General features: G+C 41.1%; 2 protein-coding genes across 2 annotated transcripts in view; both read left to right on the top strand.

Moving 5' to 3' along the window:
• The first annotated feature begins 11,304 nt into the window (after positions 1-11,304).
• On the top strand, positions 11,305-11,658 carry LOC124260520 (soluble scavenger receptor cysteine-rich domain-containing protein SSC5D-like). Its single transcript, XM_046694849.1, has one exon. It carries the CDS (start codon positions 11,305-11,307, stop codon positions 11,656-11,658), a length of 354 nt encoding a protein of 117 aa, XP_046550805.1.
• Positions 11,659-13,126: 1,468 nt separating this feature from the next.
• LOC124260524 (plasma membrane calcium-transporting ATPase 2-like) overlaps positions 13,127-23,278 on the top strand; it is a 107,373-nt gene continuing 97,221 nt past the window's right edge. The window contains exon 1 of the mRNA XM_046694857.1: positions 13,127-13,997. The gene's annotated coding sequence lies outside the window, so the exon portion shown is untranslated. The remainder of the gene's footprint in view (positions 13,998-23,278) is intronic.

Here is a 23,278-nt window from a genome sequence, read left to right as displayed (position 1 = left end):
TCTTGCATATGGCCGCACATGGTCAAGATTAACACCATTAGCCCTGATGACGTGGCACAAGTCTGTCTTGCATATGGCCGCACATGGTCAAGATTAACACCATTAGCCCTGATGACATGGCACAAGCCTGTCTTGCATATGGCCGCATATGGTCAAGATTAACACCATTAGCCCTGATGACATGGCACAAGCCTGTCTTGCATATGGCAGCACATTTTCCAAATCAACACCATCAGTCCTAATGATTTGGCATGGCATATGGCAGTACACAGTTGAAGTCCACACCCTCAACACTGATGACATGACATGAGTGGAGAAGGACCTACGTCTGGCTTGAGACCAGAAGGGCATATTATAGACAGGGAAATCCAATTTGGTTTGTGTCATTGATATCCCCCTCCCAGTCATTTGATTAACCTGACATAGCTTGTGACAGGTGCGTGTTGTTTGGCCAACGTGGAGAGCACAATTTGATTTATTCCTTTGTGCATATGCATTCGCCTTCCATTGGTGGCAAGCAGCAAAATTCGAGTGTCGCAAGGCAGGTTTTGCCACCGACTGCCACAGCTCTCTGTATATATGTATCAGAGGACAGCCTCTCACACAGCCTTGAAAACATTGATTTTTGGGAGGCCCAATCAAGTTGATGCTAAAATCTCGAGATTTTACACCAACCTTACTGAACTCACTCGTCAGTGTCTTTTCTCTCAACTTTTAGGTGGAGTGTTATTCAAGGAAAGGATTTGGTCATGTTAGTGTCTAGGTCAAATTGACTAAATTGCTCAGCTTGCCTTCCAAGAATGCTTTTAAGACATTAATTTTCAAGATAAAGTATGCACATTGAATGGCTGACTTTGATGAATTGTCCATGTTCTTTAATGTGAGGAGTGAGTTGAAAGCCCTCCCTGAGAGGTTAATAATTATCAGAGGATGATTTGTCCAAGATTGTGAAAGACCCTGATTCCCTGGTTTTCAACACTATTAAATGTTTTCCCAAATGCGTAGTATTTCTCCGTAGCGCACACAGCACATCATTTTCATCTGCCATGTTTTTCAGTTCCCATTTTAGGGACTTGACATTACCGAAGACTGATGGTGTTTTTCCAGGACTGTTGACATCAAGATCTGACATTTCATCCCTGCCTTTATCCATTGTGAAATATTTTCAAAGCTTTGGTTGCCTAATTAAGGCAAAGTCTGTTCGAAGAGCTATAACGTTAAAAACAAAATCCATTTCACGGGGCTATCCATAACACACGGTTTGGTATTGAAACAAAACAAACCTTAAGATTGGAAAATTCACTGGCCTTTTAAACATTTGTGTTGTTTGGGCTTAATGAGCTGCCAAATGAAACTGAAGAAATTACATCTGTTGTCATGTTACTGATAGTTGTGTGTGTCTATCAACTAGCAGTGTGTGTGTGTTTGTGTGTGTGCGTGCGTGTGAGTGCGCACCTAAAGAACTCTGTTTGTAACTAAAGTGTATATGTGTGTGTTAGTATCTATAGAACTCTCAGTTTTTGGTGTGTGTGTGTGTGTGTGTGTGTGTGTGTGTGTGTGCATGTCTTTCTTTTGTAACTTAAGAACTCTCTCTCTGTGTAAGTCTGTGTTTCTGTGTGCAAAGAGAAAATGCTGCCAAGTGGTTAATGTATTCGCTCATGACACCAAACCCTCCTGGGTTTGATTCTGCAGATGAGAACAATCTATGCAGACCATGCTTAGAACTTGTGGAATGCCATTGAAATAGCGTAAAATGCTGCCCTCTCTGTTTATCTTTTCTTAACTGATCTCATTTAGGCTTAACCACATTTGTGCTAAACTGATAACAGAGGTGATGTAGACAATTCGCAGTCCATGTAATTTTCGCTCATTAGCGTAAAAACTCCAAATTTGTTCCCAAGGAAAACGGCAGCAGTTGATGATGATAATGATGATCTCATGGAAGAGTCACTTTGTTTGATTAGGCGGGAAAGTGCAGCGAGTCAGGCAATGTCGTCATCATCTTGTGTAACGTTCACGCGAAATATTGATCAGGGAAGAACTACCTTCTCTCCAGAGCCGAATTATGCACTGGGTGGTGTACCAGCTCCCAGGTCTGTAACAGAGAAGACAATATCTTGTCAGCAAATTAAGCTGATGAAAAATATCAAAATAGCTGGATACTAGTCAACAAGGCTGTTTTATTGTCTGAGCAATGGAATTAGGTTCATTCCTGACCGCCTGGGTGTATGTTTATATGAGAAAAGTTTATTGGTAAAGTTTCTGAAGCTGGGACCTCAACCTGCTGGTGACCTTAATTAATATTAATCAGCAAGTCACGTTTTAATCACTATCTGGTAAATCTGCCAACACGCACATCATATGTGCAGTTGGACGTGTAATTCAAGTGTTTCAGTATTCTGAATGAAACCTTCTTGCAAGGTAATTTGCACACATTTCCCTGTCAAGGACATCCAAGAATCCTTGCTGCTCCATAAAACTTTTCGGTTACAACTAATTTGACATGAAGCGATGTTGTTCGGGTTGGGAAGGCAACAATGGAAGCTTTGTATTTGTCAAGTTGTAATGGTGCTGTGTAAGGGAGGTAACTAGTTTAAACAGCAGATTGTCTGGAATGTGTCAATCATAGCATTATTATCAAGGTCAAATACATCCTCAAGGTCACTGAACTACATCCCAAATCCTATCTGAGCCCTAGAAGAATCCTCTGCCATGATGACTCTAACCCATGCATTGATACCTCATCATTTTGCGGTTGTGTAGCCTAGTGGTTATAGTGTTTTCTTGTCATGGCGAAGACCCAGGTTCGATGCAGCACATGGGTACAATGTGTGAAGCATGTCCCCCGCTGGGATATTGCTGGAATATTGCTAAAAGTGGCGTAAAACTAAAGTCGCTCCTTTGGATAACTCGCGGTATTTGCATAGGCCCTTCAACCTGGACACAATGTTTGACTGTATCTCCCATACATCATAGTTTATATCTGTTGCCCTTGGCAGCCAAATTGGAAGATTCTGGTTTGTTCCAAGTTCTTTAGTTTTGTTGTTTTTAAATTCTTTTAAGTTCAGAGACATTCTAACATTGTCTTGTGACATTGCAATGCAATTATGTAACTAGCATCCAAGGCACCGCTGTTCATGTTGTTTTACAGTGATGCAAGTCACTTTGACTTTGCCATCAAAACTTGAACCCGGTTTGCCTGTTACGCTTAGAGACACAGTTTGATTCCACTCTTGGGTACAATGTGTGAAGCCCATTTCTGGTGTCCCCTACCATGATATTGTTTATTGCCAAAAGAAGCGTAAAACCAAACTCACTAACTTATCCAAAGAAAAAGTATGACGAGTAGGTTGAATTGAAAGTCAACTTAGCTGCTGTCCCAAGGTAGCCATGGATTCCAGCATGAGATTTAATCTGGCAGAACTGACGAGTGGATGACGCAATCAACAATTATCTTTGAATTGAAAACTGAAAATTGTATTCCAGTTTGCAGACATGGAGTCTGTGGTGTCAGTTATTCTCTTCATTGCATCATGACTCAGTAGTTGTTGAAATTAAACACTCCAGTGACCTGAACATGAACAATTTTGGGTTATATTCCTGCTTCAGTTTTTCCCATTTGTGCTGATCAGAATTAACTTTCGTCACTGGATCAAGGGCTGAGAACCCAAGGTCATACTTGTCATGTCTTCTGCTGCAAGTTGAATAACGTTGAACTGTGGGAAGACAGAACATTTGCTTTACACCACAGCCAACAATATTCCAGCTTTGTGAAGGTGGTCTGTAAATAGTCATATCTGGACCAAACATTCCAGTGATTGATCCACACAATTGGGATGCACAATGTACCTGGCTCAGTCACCAAACCGGTCTGCTGATCCATGTTGTCATCTCTCACTTTAATGTTCAGGGGGCGGTGGGGTAGTCTAGTGGTTAAAGTGTTCACTCGTCACATCGAGTTCGATGCCTCACTTGAGCACAATGTGTGAAGCCCATTTCCGGTAATATTGCTGGAATATTGCTGGAATATTGCTAAAAGCACCATAAAACTAAACTCACTCACTCACTCAGTAATGTACAGGGCCATGTTACCCAAAATGTCTTTGGGCTATAATCGTTTTGTAGAACAGACCCATATTGATAATTACAACCACATGTTTAACCATACTTCCTAAACCTTATGACATACACGATTTAAAAAAGTTGAAATTGTAGCAATCATTTCTACAATTTGTGAACCTCTGATCCTAGATATTGACTCAAGATGTTCACTAAACCGGTTTGTAAAGCAGGTCTAAACATAGCGAGGAATGTGTGAAGGCTTAGTTTGCAGGAACATATTATTCCCAGTGATGTCAAACAAAACTCTCTAGTCTATTTCTTCCTTAGCAAAACCATCTCTTCCCATCTGGGAAACACATCCACCTGAAGCAAGATGCCTGCCGTCTTTGGATGTGCAGAGCTGCATACTGTTCCCACACGGGAGGAAGATGGTAGTTAACACACCATGAGTCACTACAGGTAAACCTTGCAGAAAACCATTCTCCTGCTGCCAGCGCGATTGACTTTACAGTTTGAGCTGCGTGTATTGGAATAGGAATTTTTTAATCAAGCTCATTAAGAGATAAGACTGATATGGTGATAACGAGTTATGAGTCTCTTGCTTTCTACATGGCAGGGTATTTTTGTGGCAGGTGGTTGATGGTGAGATATGGAGTGTGTGAAGTCTGTTTTAGGAGGCTGCCAGGTATTCTACAGCTATATCATGTTGATCTGTACGTAACTGATCCTTGGGGGGATCATGGATCAGAACATTCCCAGCAACCCAGGTGATATGAGGGGCAGTTGGGTAGCTTACTGGTTAAAGCGTTCACTCATCATGCTGAAGATCTGTGGTTGATTCCTCACATGGGTAAACTTTGTGATGCCCATATCTGCTGTCTCCTGACATGATATCGCAGGGATATTTTTAAAAGTGGCATAAGACCACACTCACAGGCTAAAAGGCAATTGAATGGATCAGTGGTATCACCAACGGCATGTATCTTTGCTCATGACGTCAATCACTGGAATTTCTGGACTAGAATATGTACAGGCTATTGTCATTACTTGTGATTCAGATAGCTTGAACGATGATTTGAAGGCAGACTTTCAGTGTTACACTGTAATCACATCCGGGATGGTCTGAATCGCTGCATTTTGTTCTGTAGAGTTGCCTCCCTTAGGCATGGAAGGAACCACTGATTATTTGTTGTATGGTTAGCCCGGATATTCCTAGGTTTGTGGGATACACCAAGACATGGACTGTATTAATATATGCTTGTCTGGCTTAAAGAACAAGAACATAGGAAATCAAACTTGGTTTGAAAATACAGCTCACTTCTTTAAATTTCAAATGTTCAGACGTATAATGTTCGAAAATATAATCTTGATAATTACTTGATGATGGTTACATTGCCAGCTTATTGTATCTCATTGTGTAAATTCCTTTGTTCTAATCACAAACAATTATCGGTAATCGAAGAAGGGAGAATGATGGGCTTTGCCTGTATGGAAAGGTTAGGTCCATTTTGTGTTGTGCCAATTATTGAGTCAGAATATCACTTCTCTGTGCATGTGGATTTTACAATGACCTGCATGATGACCGAGGTTGTTTATTGTATCCTCCAATACCACACAGCATATATAGAGTTAATGTTATCCAATAGTAAACATGTTATCAATTGCAGGACAAAATATGTACTCCTATTTCTAAGAAGTGTGTGGGGCGGTGGGGTAGCCTAGTGGTTAAAGCGTTCGCTTGTCACGCCGAAGACCCGGGTTCGATTCCCCACATGGGTACAATGTGTGAAGCCCATTTCTGTGTCCCCCGTCATGATATTGCTGGAATATTGCTAAAAGCAGTATTAAACCATACTCACTCACTCACTCTAAGGAGTGTGCCAACTATTTAGTGAATGTGATGGAGCTGATCTTGTCATATGGACTGTATACTGGGCTGTTGGACACTTGAAGGCAATAAACACGTTCTCAATGGCTGTGCAAAATGTCAGAAAGCATTGAGCATGCATTTATCAGGATTTTCAGAATTTACAAGTGTTAATTTTTGGTTGATGTGTGAGAGATAAGAGTTGGAGTGATACTGAAACCGATGTAACCATGCATTTCACTAGAAACTTATATGTTACATGTCCACATGGTGCATGGGTATGTGATATGTCTGCCCGTTGCAGTATATACACTCCACATCAGAATATACCGTATTTCATCGATTGGACGCTGGTCTGCAATACTTGCTGGCCTGGTCATTGACACTGGGTCATTCGCTTCATTCACTCTGCCTTTGTTAGACTCTGGGGTCCCTATCCACAACGTTTTGTGGAATGTGCCCTGGGTCTCTAATACTGTGGTAACAATGACCAATTCCTGCATATGTACACTTTGTGTGACTGAAGTATCTCAAGTTTGGTAAGGGCGTTGGGGTAGCCTAGTGGTCAAAGTGTTCGCTCGTCACGCCGAAGACCCGGGTTCGATTCCCCACATGGGTACAATGTGTGAAGCCCATTTCTGGTGTCCCCCGCCGTGATATTGTTGGAATATTGCTAAAAGCGGCGTAAAACTAAACTCACTCTCACTCACTCACTCAAGTTTGGTAAGGAAGTGAGTTGTCACTATGGTATATTTAACAGAACAGACACCGGGCGCCATGTCCACAGTGCGCACAATTTTATAGAGGAAGTATGGTATGTTTACTGTTGCAATTCATGGTGCTTGTAAGAGGCGACTAAATTGAATGTACAGTTCAGTGAGTGAGTGAGTTGACTGTTTTGTGGACTGGTGTTCATAATGTCAACCACAGGATTATCAGGTTCAGACTTGATTATTTTCTTTCTGCCATCATATAGAAATAATCTTGAGTGCGACTTTAAACATCAAACAAAATAAACTTCCATATACAATCTTACACTGTCAAACGATGTGTAGAAATCTGATGCGAGTTATTTTCAATTTTGTTGAGCTAATGTCAGGCATATTCCAATAATTTTTATCGCTTACATGACTGATTTAAATACGAGAACAAAATTGCCCTAATAATAGGCAATGCACTTAATCTAAAGTGGGAATCTAAAGTGCACCGCCATTTATGTAAAAACACATAATCAATGTCGTTCTTTTAAAAACAAAACGTTTATGGGTTTTTGAACCAAACTTTGCATCTCTACTCTAGTTCACAGGTGATATCAGTATTTTGATGTTGTTAATAACTTTAGAAACATTTAATAGAACAGAGATGCCAACCTCTGTGATTTTATTGTAGTCTCTGCAAATTTTAGCCATATACTACGCCAATACGATTGACACTAGAAATTCTATGAAATTGGGAGAAAATTGAATAAAATTGTGATATAGAGGCAAAAACATATATTTTCGTCAATTAAATACATTTTCGGACTTCACTTACCATTTCCATTCATCAAATTTAATGACATGTTTGAACTGGAATCATCGCAAGTAACAATTTGGAAATCTGCTGTTGGAGGTATGTGAAATTAAAACTTCACTCTTGATTAGTGTCATATTATCTTTCTCATAATCCATCATGATTTGAAGTATTTAGTTGACAACTAATTTTCATCCTTGAAACTACTATTTGCAACACTTTGGGGTTGGGGTCTAACTTTTTGTCAGGTCCATTTGTGTTCAGTGCAAGCTATCAGCTGTTCAAGCGTAGTTACTCATGCATTATCAGTGGACATCCTACGAGACTTTCATCCTTGTATTAGTTGTAGGACTAATAAGTAAACAGCATCTCTGTCCTTGGGAAACAATACTTTGCTGATGGCTAATGATGCATGAAGATGTTCTTTGTAGGGAGCAGCCATCCTAATGGTTCTCTAAACCATTCTGGTTATAATACACTCGTATAATGTCGTTAGATACTGTTCAGCGATATCATGTCTAAATCATGTTTTAGTTTTAAGAAGAGTGTGTTCTTTTACGCCAACGTCAGCAATATCATGTCTTAATCATGTTTTAGTTTGACACTCACTCACTCACTCACACCCTCCCTCAAACCCCCTCACCCACAAACCTATCCACTCACTCACTCACTTACCTATCCGCCCACACAATACATGAGTAGATGTCCATGTGATAAGAGAATGAGGAAGTATGATGCTAAGTTTCAGTTGTTTACAACATGGATGATGTGATTATCATTGTGTCTCCTGGAATTCCTGTACCTCTCTCACAGTGGAAGGTAATGTAACATTGAGATGGGTGATTCAGCACTTGAAAAATCTAGATTGGTTCATTTAGGGCTTTAGCATTGCAGGGAGGGCTGGGAGGAAGGGTAAATAATGCGGTTCAGGGACTGAGAGACAGGCTATCACCCCAGCTGCTGTTGTCCTAAAGCATATTTATCGAATCATGGGACTTGTTCACAATTATCACTTGTGTATCACCTGTGTCATCACAGCCTGTGCAGTCATTTTCCGGTGTAGTTTTTATTGCAGATGTTTTGATAACGTGTGACATTTTGAGAGATTACGCTCTGTTGTGACATGTTATGTGGTGTCAATAATGTAGACACGATATATCATAAGAGCAAAAATGTTTCTAATCTTGGAGAGACTCATCAGAGTGTTGTATGCTACTCAAGCCTTCATAAAGATCGTAGGATATTCAATACTTGAAAACATCCAAACATTTCTGTGGACAAGTTATTTATTGTGTGTAGGATGTTTACCCAGATAGCCTTGAATGAGTTTTAAGAAATAAACAGCAGTATAATAATCAGCATCCATGAGTGCCTTAGTTTGTTATGTGAGATATCAGCATTATTTTTCAGGATGTTCACACAATTTACAAGCTTAAAAAATATTTACAAATATCAAAATAATGGTGACTCCCTAAATACAAACTAATTTCAGCAAATCATCCTTTTTATGAACAGTTGGTTGATTTTGGTATTTTCTGAAAATTTTCACTGACATCAAAACAATGAAAGTGGGTGTACATGATTTGTTCTAAAAATTACTATTTACCTTCTCAAAAAATAAATAAATCGCTATATGGCTGTAATATTGCCGCCGCGATGTAAAGTTTTAACTCGCTCAAAAAAATGTAATTTAAATTTATTATTTAAGACATCAAGTTGCAAACATGTGTTGTAATCTGCAGAAATTACCGCAAGATAGTTCTGTTTTGTTGAGAAATCTCACCTTGTTTTTCATGTCAAGATAGTTCTGGGGTAGCCTAATGGTTAAAGCGAATTCACACCGAAGACGTTCGAATCCCCACAATGTTGCCCATTTCTGGTGTTCGTGATGTTGCTGGAATATTGCTAAAAGCGGCGTAAAACCAAACTCAGTCAGTCAGTCAGTATAAAATTTGTTGCCAATAACAAAGGTCTCATGTTGTTATGTTCTGCCGATCTCTAAATGCCAATTGAAGACTTATTCTTTAGCTTCTATGTATACATTTTATAGCTAATAAGTTTTGTGTATCTAAGAATAATGTGACTCTCCTTTGTAATGTGTGAGACTGGAAGAAGAGCAACTCTCGGTAGTATTACAGAACACCGCCATGACAAAGCTGGTGCATAGATTGTGGTGTACAATAACAAAGGAAACAAGCTTTAGCCTGCATGTCAAGTTGTTATGGAAAACAGCCATAAGTTGTACTGCAAGGAAACAGTGGGTAGTTGAGGGAGACGGAAGCATTGCGGTGTGGGTGGGGGTTGGATGTGGCTCGCTTTATGCACAGGGTAGATCTCAGTATTTTCGTAATAATTTCCCATTTCTCCGTCTATTAGCAAGTGGTGGCATGTATCAGAAACTGTTGAATAAACATGCTCATAGTTAAACAACAGTAAGCCAAGTAAAATCAAACGGATAATGGCGGTTAAATTACAATAAATAGACTCTCTTTGTCTGTCTTACTTCACTACTTAAAATAAATAGATTTTGTTAAGTTCACCAATTTGGTGTTGCAACATATCAGCACACAAACTGGTACCTTGCGTGGGAGGAATCATCACAGAAAAGACGGAAGATAAACATGTTTTTATTACAAATATATCGTGTGTATGAATCATGTATGCACTGGTGATAGGCCCCTGCCTCATCATTGAGGGTCTATGGGGTAGCCTAGTGGTTAAAGCGTTCACTCACCAACCGAATTCCACAGGTACAATGTGTGAGACCCATTTCTGGTGTCCCCAGCGAGATATTCCTGGAATATTGCTAAAAACAGCATAAAACTAAACTCGGTCATTGTCTAGGCAGGCTAGGGTAGGGTAATTTAGCATTAAATTTGAAGGTTTATATAGGTGGGGTCACTTTATAGCCAGCGATATACAGTACTTCATAAACTCTATCACCACTCTGTCTCATTTCTTGGACGTGTTTTATGAACACATGCCAATGATATAGTCAGAACTGTACAATGGATTCAACTTTTAGCAGAAATTTAATTTATGATTATTGATTGTCTTTGTTGTTGTTGAAAACAGTGTCATGTTCTAAGCACATTTGATCATTTTGAATTTGTTGTTTTGAAAACAATAACATTTAAAGTGATATTGTCAGTGTATTGGCCAGGAGTCTCAGGGGAAGGGGCAGCTTGATGTTTCAGTAATTTTAGTAGACTAGCCAGGGAGGGAGATGGCAGCCATGTGCAGGTGCCCCCTTCCCATTTGACTAACTAACCCTGTATCTGGACCTGGTGGTGCATGTACTGACCTATATCACCTGATAACCTCCCTTACTAGTTGCAGAGTTAACTACACTGATGCCTCATCTGTCAGGTTTCAGTGTAACAATCCACACACACATTGGCTTCAGTTCAGCATAGCAATCCCCACCCACCCAGGCTCCAGTTCAGCATAGCAATCCCCACCCCCAAAGGTTTTAGTTCAGCATTGCAATCCCCACCCCCACAGGCCTCAGTTATAAATAGCAACTCCACCCCCACAGGCTTAAGTTATATGTAGCAATCCCCACCTAACAAGCTTCAGTTCAGCATAGCAATCCCCGACCCCACAGGCTTCAGTTAGGCATAGCAATCTCCACCCCACAGGCCCCAGTTCAGCATAGCAATCCCCAACCCCACAGGCCTCAGTTCAGCATAGCAATCCCCACCTCCACAGGCTTCAGTTCAGCATAGCAATCCCCACCTCCACAGGCTTCAGTTCAGCATAGCAATCCCCACCCCACAGGCCTCAGTTCAGCATAGCAATCCCCACCCCTACAGGCCTCAGTTCAGCATAGCAATCTCCACCCCTACAGGCCTCAGTTCAGCATGGCAATCCCCAACCCCACAGGCCTCAGTTCAGCATGGCAATCCCCACCTCCACAGGCTTCAGTTCAGCATAGCAATCCCCACCCCTACAGGCCTCAGTTCAGCATAGCAATCCCCAACCCCACAGGCCTCAGTTCAGCATGGCAATCCCCACCTCCACAGGCTTCAGTTCAGCATAGCAATCCCCACCCCACAGGCTTCCAGTTCAGCATGGCAATCCCCACCTCCACAGGCTTCAGTTCCAGCATGGCAATCCCCACCCCCAGGCCTCAGTTCAGCATAGAAATCCCCGACCCCACAGGGCTCCAGTTCAGCATAGCAGTCCCCAACCCCACCGGCCTCAGTTCAGCATAGCAATCCCCACCTCCACAGGCTTCAGTTCAGCATGGCAATCCCACCCCACAGGCCTCAGTTCAGCATAGCAATCCCCCACCCCACAGGCTCCAGTTCAGCATAGCAATCCCAACCCCACAGGCCTCAGTTCAGCATGGCAATCCCCGACCCCACAGGCTCCAGTTCAGCATAGCAATCCCCAACCCCACAGGCCTCAGTTCAGCATGGCAATCCCCACCCTACAGGCCTCAGTTCAGCATGGCAATCCCCACCCCTACAGGCCTCAGTTCAGCATAGCAATCCCACCCCACAGGCTCCAGTTCAGCATAGCAATCCCCAACCCCACAGGCCTCAGTTCAGCATAGCAATCCCCAACCCCACAGGCCTCAGTTCAGCATGGCAATCCCCACCTCCACAGGCTTCAGTTCAGCATGGCAATCCCCACCCCCACAGGCTCCAGTTCAGCATGGCAATCCCCAAACCCACAGGCCTCAGTTCAGCATGGCAATCCCCGACCCCACAGGCTCCAGTTCAGCATAGCAATCCACAACCCCACAGGCTCCAGTTCAGCATAGCAATCCCCGACCCCACAGGCCTCAGTTCAGCATAGCAATCCCCAACCCCACAGGCTCGAAAGTTCAGCATAGCAATCCCAACCCCACAGGCTCCAGTTCAGCATAACAATCCCCAACCCCACAGGCTCCAGTTCAGCATAGCAATCCCCACCCCACAGGCCTCAGTTCAGCATGGCAATCCCCACCTCCACAGGCTTCAGTTCAGCATGGCAATCCCCACCCCCACAGGCCTCAGTTCAGCATGGCAATCCCCAACCCCACAGGCCTCAGTTCAGCATGGCAATCCCCACCCCCACAGGCTTCAGTTCAGCATGGCAATCCCCACCCCACAGGCTTCAGTTCAGCATAGCAATCCCCACCCCACAGGCTCCAGTTCAGCATAGCAATCCCCAACCCCACAGGCCTCAGTTCAGCATGGCAATCCCCACCCCCACAGGCCTCAGTTCAGCATAGCAATCCCCACCCCTGCAGGCTTCCAATTAATCAACCTGGGATATCATCAGTGTAAGATTTGTTCACTATCTGAAATAATGGTAGTGGGAAGTACAGAGCTCTTTTGTGGTGGGGAAATGTCCAATATCAGCATGTTGTAGTGGGGCATGTTGTAGTGGGGCATGTTGTAGTGGAGCATGTTTTCACCTAAAACTGAAATGTGTACCTTTTAGTCTTGAATATTTAAATTTACAAATATATACCGGATGAATGGCTGGACCAATCTACTATTTTGATCCAGACTAAGTCATGCAGAAAGAAATGATGAATGAACACATTGCATCTATTCCAACATACACAGCGTCAGTCAGGCTGTTTCAGCTACGATGTTGTTGATCCCGGTAAGTCGGTAAGCTGTGAAGGAAGGCAGGAGGTCAGTCATGCGTATCCCTCCTGACTGTAGTTAGCAATAGTGAATACCCTGCATGCTTCCCCCAGCTGGTGCACCTCCTGGTAACTCTAAACCACGGCAGTTACACCTGAGAATGCTGTACCAGCGCATGTAGGGAGCAGCAGATGGTCTCTGTTGTCCTGTGCTTGACCAACCAGTCACACCCAGTGAATCAAACACTGGTCAGGCTCTGTGGAAATCAGTCTTGTTTTGTTATTACCTGAGTGTGGCCTAGTTAGGTTGGACAGGTAGGAGAGAGGAAGGACAGATCCTTATGTGCTTTATTTCAGCTGGAAGCACGTGCTTGAGTTGATCTTGCGGTTGTTGCTTGCATTTCTCGTGTTTGTGTTGTTCACGCTACCTGTGAGCAAATTATGTGATGCTCTGTTTCTCACAGAGCATACATGTACGCTTGAAAGGTGTTGGCATTTTAGGATTAAGTTGCGATTGTGGAGTAGTCTGAAGTAGAAGCGCCGAGCTGCAGAGCAGCCAGGAGTGAGAGAGAGCTTTGATCATCGGTGGATGTATGGATTGAGTGTATTGGCATTGATCTGGAGCTACACAGCAGCCACCATTTGCACTGTACGGGCTGGCTTGAACCACTGCTGCCTGCTAACTCTGCTAGTGCTAGCGCTGCTGCTGCCGTCTCCCTACAACCGGTGAAGCTGGTGCCGCCGTACTGACGCACAGACAACCGCTGTGTCACCCAACATGGACGGACACACCTGTCGGGATGGTGGTACTAGTGTCAGGTGTAGGTAATTTATGATCATCACTCTTCCCTACGGTAACAGCTTGGATTTGGTCAGTGAAAACCGCCACTGTGCTTTACTACATATTGGATGAAAATTACTGGGGACTTCTCACTAAGGATTACTAGAGCTGGACACAGATTCACCGAGGTGAGATTTGCACACATTGCTGTGGTTTGCTGCCTTGTAGGGACAAGATCTGATTGATTTTGCGAGGTAGTGTTAGCTTCGTTAGCCGGTCACTATGGCTGGCAGCGTCTCTGCTCTAACATAGATAATGTTAAGATGCAAAGCAGGAAAGCATTTGGTGGGTCTAGTCAGCACACATGGGAAATGTGTGGGAGGAGAGGAGAAAGTCAGGCAGACATAGCTGAAAATCTTCTGCTTTCTTGTCCGTGTGTACATTCTCTTTCTACTGCATAAGCTGTGGATTTAGCTGAAACCCTCCGCACAGAAAACTGATTTTGAGTGTTGCTGCTTTGAGTATGTTACCGGTATTCAGTGGTTGACCTTGACCCCGACAGAGGTTTACACAGTACATGGAGATAACTATAAGATTAAGCCTCATAAAATTGCTGTTGAGTTATTCCATGTGCATATTTCACATTCATAGATTTATTAGTGCATGTCTGGTTAGAAATAATTGAATCTTACCTTACTGTGTGTTTGCAGATCAGGTTCGATGTCAGGTCCATTGTCATTAGTGATAATGAAAGGTTATTCTCTGTTCCCGGGAATACGGTGTTATCATATATGAAATAATATTCCTCATGTGATGTCACAACCATTTTGTTTGTGATGTATGTTTCATATTGTCATTGTTTGAGTCTAAAAGGGTTAAGAAAGTGAGAATTAATTAAGTATTTGTGTGAGAATTTGTTACTATGCATATGCCAGTAATTCAAAATCTATTTCGTCAGTTGAGTTAATGCCTAATAATGGCAAACAGACATCACCCACTTCAAAGAAGGCCTCATTTGGAGCTGAGATTGACGTCATATTGTTTGAACTAAATACCAAATATGATGGTTGAAGTGGGTGCCAGATTAACATTGTGCATTTACGTAGTAGGTCAGCATCAGTCATGTCTCATAGGGACTTATCAAGACCGTCTCCGGGGGCAGAATTCGCTCCCAAGTCTGAAATAAATGTCAGGAATAATTTCCTAATCAGAATTAACAAAATGTTGTTAATTTGTCAGGTCAAGTTGTTTTGTTAATGCAATGTTATGGATTTGCAGAACATCCCTGTATTTCATTGAAGACACTGAGTAAAACAAGAAACTTCTTTTGGGGGACATTTTTGCTTTTTATGAAATATTAATTGTACTGAAGTGAAGAAAATAAGAACAAAAATAGCTTTCTGTCCCAATTCTGTCTGCAAAATGGCAAATGCATTGGAATCCTAGATAAATCTCTAACATTGGTTATGGAATTCTTATGCTGGGAAGTGCCGCATATATTTGCATAAATTATTGCTATAAATGTGCGTACAACAACTGTTGTGATCTCTACACTGGATGCTCTATCATTAGATGAATCTATTTTCCTTGGCCAAACCAGGTTCAGTTTTTGTTATACTTGTTTTCATGCTTATCATGCCTTGATGAAACATTTAAAAATACCAATTAAAATTTTCCATGTTCATTGATTGACTATGAATATATTTTGGTGTGCATTTTAATATATTAATGACACTTATTTAAATGAATGTGCCTGGTAGTAGTTGGAAATTGTGAATCATTTTAATCAATTACTTGTTGTATTATATTCATATATCTAAAAACAAATTTGGTTTGTAAAATATAATATGATTTTATGAAGATGAAATTTAGCTCAGTGTTAACAAATACTTTACTGTCCATGAATCTTTGTATGATGGGTAGCCTTACCATACACAATATGCTGGTTGCTTTCTGTCCCAATGGATGTTTAGCCCAGTGGTGAAAGTGCTTGCTAATCATGCTTAAAGTCTGAGTTCGATTACTAATATGGGTACAATTGCAATTTCTGGTGTCTCCAGATACAATATTGCTGGAATATTGCTAAAAGTGGTTTAAAACCCATTGCCATTGTCCTTACTTGTCTTATTTGTGAAAAGCATTTCTTCCTGTTCGTTAGACTAACGCTTAGTCTCTGAATATATATACTTTTGATTGTAACAGGTAAACCCATTAAAATTGTAAAGGAGCTCCAGAGAGACCAGAGTTTCTGGGGAAATCTAGAATGGCTTCTTTTAGGGCTTTAGCATTGCAGGGAGGGCTAGGCTGTAGGGAAAATAATATGGTTCAGGGACTGTGAGACAGATCTAGATTACCTGTTCGTGAGAATAAGCTTCCTCAGACAAGGTAAACTTGGAGTTTGAATTTGTTTTTATTTCCCTGTTTATCTTTTGTTTTGAGGAAATGCATGTAGACACACCTTGGTGTGTGTTTTGTTATCAGGAAAATATCATATTGATACACATGCAGGATGTTATTGTGGTAAGACATACAAGCACCTGTTCTGCATATCTTATATATGATAAATATATATTAAATCATCAAGGATTGGTTTTGTGCACCGTCTTGACTGATTAATTTATACAGCTGAGTGTTAACAAATGCTTTAGCTGATTGTCCATGACAGAAATGCTGTTCAAATTTAATTTCAAGAGATTGTGAACTGAAAAGGCAGAGGATAATTCTATTGGTTTCCATTATTGTATGGAGAATCAGGCTGATACTACAATAACGAACATCTATACCTCCAGCTGCTAAACACAGTCCCCCAATTATCACCCATTTTATTTCCCGACTTCATGAAGCCAATGCCTGACTTCCACGTGAATTTAAATTGCAGTAATTCTTTTGACCATATTGCTGTCTGTGTCCATTCTTTTGCTGACATGGTTTAAGCAGAGATAGTATTGATTGCTTACGCAATCAGGGAGTTTGCAGGGCTTGACGAAATAATATGCATGAGCGTGGCGCCAATTTAGGGAATACTAACCATGCCCACATTCATCAAATATGAACAATTGAAGCTATTTCTAGTCGCTAACTAAACACTTCTCCAGTATGGATGTGTACTTTGATGCTGCCATTCAGCAGGTAAGTGGCCAAAGTTGGACGACTATTGACGGAGATGAAACTCGAATACAAAAGCTAAAAAATCATTCGCTAACAATGGAAAATAAAAATAGATAAGAATGTATTGAAAATTCATGACAGTTTAGAAAGCTTTGTCACGTTAGCAAAGTGATGGAGTTTCTTTTTTCTATTTTCTAAAAGTAAAAATCCTGCTATTTACAGATAAGCTGTATTGGAGGGCTTTTCTGTGTTAAACTTGCGTTGTCAATTTAATGCATTGCTTATTCCATAGCTGGATGTATTATTAGTCCTAGTTGACGATAATGTCTTTTGTGCTATTTTCATGTCTGTAATCCTTGGAGACTTTTGTGCACAATACGATGCTTTTGGTCGTCGAATTAATTATTGGCACAGGATGTGAATAAACACGCTCTGCATGATTATTTTAAAAAGCTATTTTGAATGCTATGTTTCTGATATTTTTACATTGCATTCTGTTTCATTTTTTCAGAGCAGTTATATAATTTTCTGTCAATCCTAATTTCAGTTCTTATTCCTATTGTCATGTCTGATATGTGTTCATGCATTAATTCTTTTATTAGCTGTTTGGAGATTGGCCATAGATTAAATGTATGTTGTCAAAATGATATGAATAGGACAGATTCATACTGAGTGGAAAACAAACTTTGTTGCACCATTTTGTAAAGAGTAGTAGTTGGAAGATAGCATATTTTCAATTAAGCATGAGTTTGATACCTTGGCTCATTCATTTCACCAGGGCTGATGGGGTAGCCTGGTCTTTAGAGCATTTCTCTCTCTCTCTCTCTCTCTCTCTCCTTCACTCACTCACTCACTCACTCACCCACACACACCCACCCACTCACCCACCCACCCACCACCATTGCTCGCTCACCCGCCCAAAGCCCACCCACCCACCATCCATCGCTCACCACCCACCACCCACTCACTCACCCACTCACTCACTGTGGCTTTCAGTTTTATCCTCCAAAATCATATAATCAACATATCAAACTGACATGCCGTAACTAAAATATGTCAAAGCAGACTTAGACCCAAGCTACTTGCTCAACTGGACTATACTCACTATTGAACCATATATTCATGAACAAGTATGGTTTATCTAAAGCACAAACAATTTTAGATCGTTATGAAAACAGTAAGACAAAGCATGCATCCTTGCATAGCTCACAGCACAATCATCGTTGCTTGAGTGATTTCACCTGAATGGGAAATACTCTACAGTGCATGATTTAAGTCAAAGACGTGTTTTAAGAATAAATACATGGTTTAATAATGCATCAGAAATATAGAAATCGATAACTATCGTGGAGGAATGTTTTGAATTATTCATAGCTTGTGTTTTGTTTGGTGGGTAATACTGATGTAGTCATTACGATAGTTACAGGTGGGAAACGTGTGATAACGTCTAACAGTGTTTTATATACAATATCTCCCAGGGGATTATTGATATTTATACAATTGGCATTATGAAATGTCAGACAAAACTGCTTTGGATTCATTGATTTGAGTGTTATGCTTTTTTAACTAATGTTCAGGTCTCTTGTCCATGTTATTAAGCATGTTTTGCAATATAATTGAATACCAGACTTTCATTCACTTGTGAAATCTTCGAGCAATGTGTTGCTAAGTGTAACATGTGTTTTAAACAGGTTGGAGGCAGAGACGCTGACATGAAAATCAATAATATTGATATGTCCATATTACTCGTATACTATTTAGCTTGCCAGCTCCCAGAGTAGGTGGAATTGATATTGGCATTGAAGGAGTGTGTTGTTTTAGCATCGTGTGTCTGTATTGTAAGTATGCATTTTAGTTGTAGTGTCGTATTTGTGTACAGTGTAAACAGACTGGCTATTAATAAAAGCAGTTTTGTTTAAACAATTGTCACGGAGAAGCTGGTCATTATGTCATGGCATGGTCAGTCCTATGTTTTCTTTATTATGTTAGGGACTCAATAGGGTCAATGTCATGCTTTGTGGAAATCACCTTTAAGAGATCTAAGACATTTAAATAAATAGAAGTATTTTCTTGATATATCATTCTAAAGAAAAATGGTATTTTTTTAAGATATGAGTTTCTTGCTATGTGTTGAATGTTAGGTGAATCTGTGGTCTTAAACCAGGGGGCAGTGGGGTAGCCTAGTGGTTAAAGCGTTCACTCGTCATGCCGAAGGCCCAGGTTCCATTCCCCACAAGCCCATTTCTGGTGTCCCCCTCCGTGATACTGCTGGAATATTGCTTAAAGCAGTGTAAAAACCATACTCACTCACTCACTTTGTGGAAATCATCTTTAAGACATTTAAAGAAATAGAATTTTTTATATTTCAGATATTATTTTTAAGAGAAATATGTTTTCCTAAGATATGATTTTCTTGTGATGTGTTGAGGGTTAGGTGGGTTTGTGGTCTCAGCCCAGAGACAAATTGTCAACTGATGTTGACATGGTGAGGTGAATTTGTGGTCTCAGCCCAGAGACAAATTGTCAACTGATGTTGACAGGGTGAGGTGAATTTGTGGTCTCAGCCCAGAGACAAATTGTCAACTGATGTTGACAGGGTGAGGTGAATTTGTGGTCTCAGCCCAGAGACAAATTGTCAACTGATGTTGACAGGGTCAGGTGAATTTGTGATCTCTGCCCAGAGATAACTTGTCCGCAGATGTTGTCAGGGTGAGGTGAATTTGTGATCTTAGCCCAGAGATAAGTTGTCAGCAGTTGTTGACAAGGTGAGATGCATTTGTGATCTTAGCCCAGAGATGAATTGTCTGCAGTTGTTGACAGGGTGAGGTAAATTTGTGATCTCGCCCCAGAGATAAGTTGTCCACAGTTGTTGACAAGGTGAGGTGAATTTGTGATCTCAACCCAGGGAGAAATTGTCAGCAGTTGTTGACAGGGTGAGGTAAATTTGAGATCTCGTCCCAGAGCTGAATTGTGGACAAATGCTGACACTTTTAGATTAAATGATGTAGATCACGATCATTATGATTTTTGTACAGAGTTAAGCCAAATCATGGTCCCGAAATCCCAATCAGTTGGGCAGCTGTTCAGGAGTTGAATAGATTATTTTACACCCTTGCTACAACCCGGTGTTTGGTCGATTGTTTCGCACCTTTACTTCAGCCCTAAGTTTAGTCGATTGATTCGCTTCAGTAGTATTAGCCAGAGTTTAGTAGATTGTTTCACACTAAGACCGAGGCAACAAGATGGTGGGCAGAACTGGTGACCTATAGCTGTCTGTTGGCAGTCTGTGGTGCCCCCCACTGTCTCCTGGTAATATGGCATTTATTCGACAAGTCCTGACCCAAGTTCCAGAAGTGGTATTGATCAGCCTTAACATGATAATGTCGTCCTCATGCAATTTTCTGTTAACAGATCAATGGAGGGCTATGTTCTGAAGGAACTGGACCAATGTTTCTTTTGCTTCAGTATAAAGGTTAAAAGTTACTTCATGGTACAAAAACCACCTCATGTCCGACAACCTTTGAAGTGCTCAGGTTGCAGAATGATTCTTGAGGGGCCGTGGGGTAGCCTGATGGTTAAAGCGTCTGCTCGCCCTGTTGAACACCCAGGTTCGATTTCCCACATGGGTACAAGGTGTCAAGCCCATTTCTGGTGTCCCCTGTCATGATATTGCTGGACCAGTGCTTAATGCGGCATAACAAATCTCACTCACTCACTCACTCACTCACTCCTGAAATCCTTCAGTCGTGAGTTAAACATTTCATCCCTTTCTCCTTTGAAACTGAGCTTGTCTATTCACATACAATAAAAATAATCAACAACAATTTTGCCCAGTTTTCCAAAAGGAATACATTTGAAGTAAGGAATCCTTACTACTTTTCATTACAAGGCAATCTACCAGAGAAAAGCATTAGATATTTTCACTTTTGAAACCAGTCAGATTCCAAATCTTACAAAGACATTGGTTTCCCTGCACCAACCTAAATTAACCTTGCAGGGTGTCATTAGATGGTGACATAATGGCTGACTAAGATATTAACGCCACTGATTGCTGTGGAGACAAACTACAAATTTGCAACTGGAAAAGTCTAACTCACAGTGAGATGATTATAAGCTGCTTTGCTTTGAAATATTTGTGCTCACTTTCATCACAACTATGACAGTTGGATTTGTTCTTGTTAATGGCCGTGCTCAATTTTTCAGATCCGATATCATTATTTGTCAAACTCTTCAATGTATTGGAAAATATTTTGATATCATGTTAGCTTGGAATTTGCAACCTTGATATATTGAAGAATCTGATACCCCATATTTGCTGAAAATATCAATGTAAGGTCACAGTGAGTAAAGAGGTTTATATCCTTGCATGATATGAATTACTGGTTGTGGAACGCTATTTCTGGCTTCTTTGGAAATGTTAAATGTTATTCAATCTGGAAGGAAAATATCTTGGAATCCAATCATCAGTTCTTTGCTCTCGTCCTTGATTCTTCCTCTTCTTGACTTCTTGTGCCAGATCGGTAATTTTGAAAGAGTCTGATCTGGAATCAAGGACCAAAGATAATTGTCTGTGGAAGTCATTGTTTGTTGTCTCACACATTTGTGAAGACCTTGCATAATGGCCGTTTGTTCAGCCCAGTATTGGCTAAGAATGTGTATTTTACAGTTTGGCGTTCATTTGGTATCAGGCAGAATTTGAGTAGGACCTAGCAACTTGGCATTTGAGAGTTTTACAATCAATACCGGGCCGGTTCAGCTATTGGTAGTTCCATTTAGGTTTGCAGGAAGACTGGCTGATACATAGTTATATTTAACTAATCCAATAGCACCGAGCTGGATGGAGTGGTATTCAGTTTGGTCCCAGATTTGTGGCAAAGATGTCTGGTCGATGCCCAACTGTTTCCTTAAGAGTGTAGATAGGAAAAAGATATTGAATTCTTGTTCTGGGTAGACATTCTTGTACACATTTCCCATCTTGGCCGATGTTCTGTGTGTCTTACTCTGGGGCCAGGCAATGGAGTCTACTTTCAAACACCTCATGGACTGCAAGTTTCGGGGCAAGAAATAGGTTATATATGGAGCTGCTGGAATGATCAATAACTAGCAATAAATTACATTCTCATAGATTTACATGTTTTACCCCATCCGTTGCCACAGGCTACAGGAATCAGAAATTTGGATTGAAATCCACTCTTGCTGAACCAGCTCTGAATATCAAGCAATTGTTTTCCTCCATCCTTAAGTAGCTAAATATATTAGATAAGGGATGATTTCTTGGCTGAAGGCTAATTTTCGAGCAAGTTTCACGCTGAATGCCAAGTTTGGTTGTAGGGAGTAACATAAAAAATGTTTTGTGAAGATATAAGAACAGTGAAACAAGGCAACAGGGATACTGTATTCTTGTCATCAAATTACCCAAAATGACTAATTAGGAGGTGAAATAACGGAGTTCGTTTTCTCTTTTCCCCATTTTGTCTTAAACTTGCTATTTGCAGTGACAATGTTAGTTCCTATATTATGGTTGCCATTTTAGCCAAAGTGCTCACATCTGTCCTGATATTTCAGATAACGCCTTTGTTCGGTTTCACACTATCTAATATTCCTTGTAGTCACCTCCTTCCCATCAAACAGAGTCGGATGACTTGGTATCTTACAGTAGCTGCTGTTTCAAATAGCCTGTGTTATTTCTAGTGTAGTGTGATGTATGCTTCTGTACATCATACGAACTGGGAAGAACGGTGAGGTGGCACTTGGCACAGACAGGCAGCTTTCAAGCACCTGCTACTCTGGTAGAGATAGGTCAGGGTGGAAGTATTTACAAGCAGCTCCTCATACACCAGGAACTGCACAGTACAATCATCTCACTGGTGCTACATTTCCGGCAAATGTCATGGCCAAGTATTGGGGTGTATCATGGCCAGTTCCTGTCACCGCCATGACAGTATGATGTGTTAGGTCATGAATAGAGGCTGAATTGATGACAGCGATATTTTAGGCGATATAGGCTGTATCATCTACACCTGTGTGTTCTATGGTGGGGCAGGAGAGTTGACTTGCATTGTTGGTTTGGTTGTTGTTTAACGCCTCATTCAGCAATATTCCAGCTATATTGCGGCAGTCTGTAAATAACTGAGTCTGGACCAGACAGTCCGGTGATCAGGATCATGAGCATCGGTCTATGCAACTGGGATACGATGATGTGTGTCAACCAAGTCAGCAAGGCTGACCGACTTGTATTGTAGGATTACCAGAAGGGTCTTGAAATAGAAAAAAAGATCACAATCTGGGTATGTTTTGATTTGTTTACTGATCTGATCTGACGTTCATTTTATTTTTCCTAAATTAGTTATTGATGTTCTGT

Source organism: Haliotis rubra, unplaced genomic scaffold, assembly GCF_003918875.1.
Source record: "Haliotis rubra isolate DU_JTF1 unplaced genomic scaffold, ASM391887v1 Scf768, whole genome shotgun sequence".
NCBI classification, from domain to species: Eukaryota; Metazoa; Mollusca; class Gastropoda; order Lepetellida; family Haliotidae; genus Haliotis; species Haliotis rubra.
The sequence above is the reverse complement of the archived record's forward strand: the minus strand, read 5'-3'. Positions and strand labels throughout refer to the sequence as shown.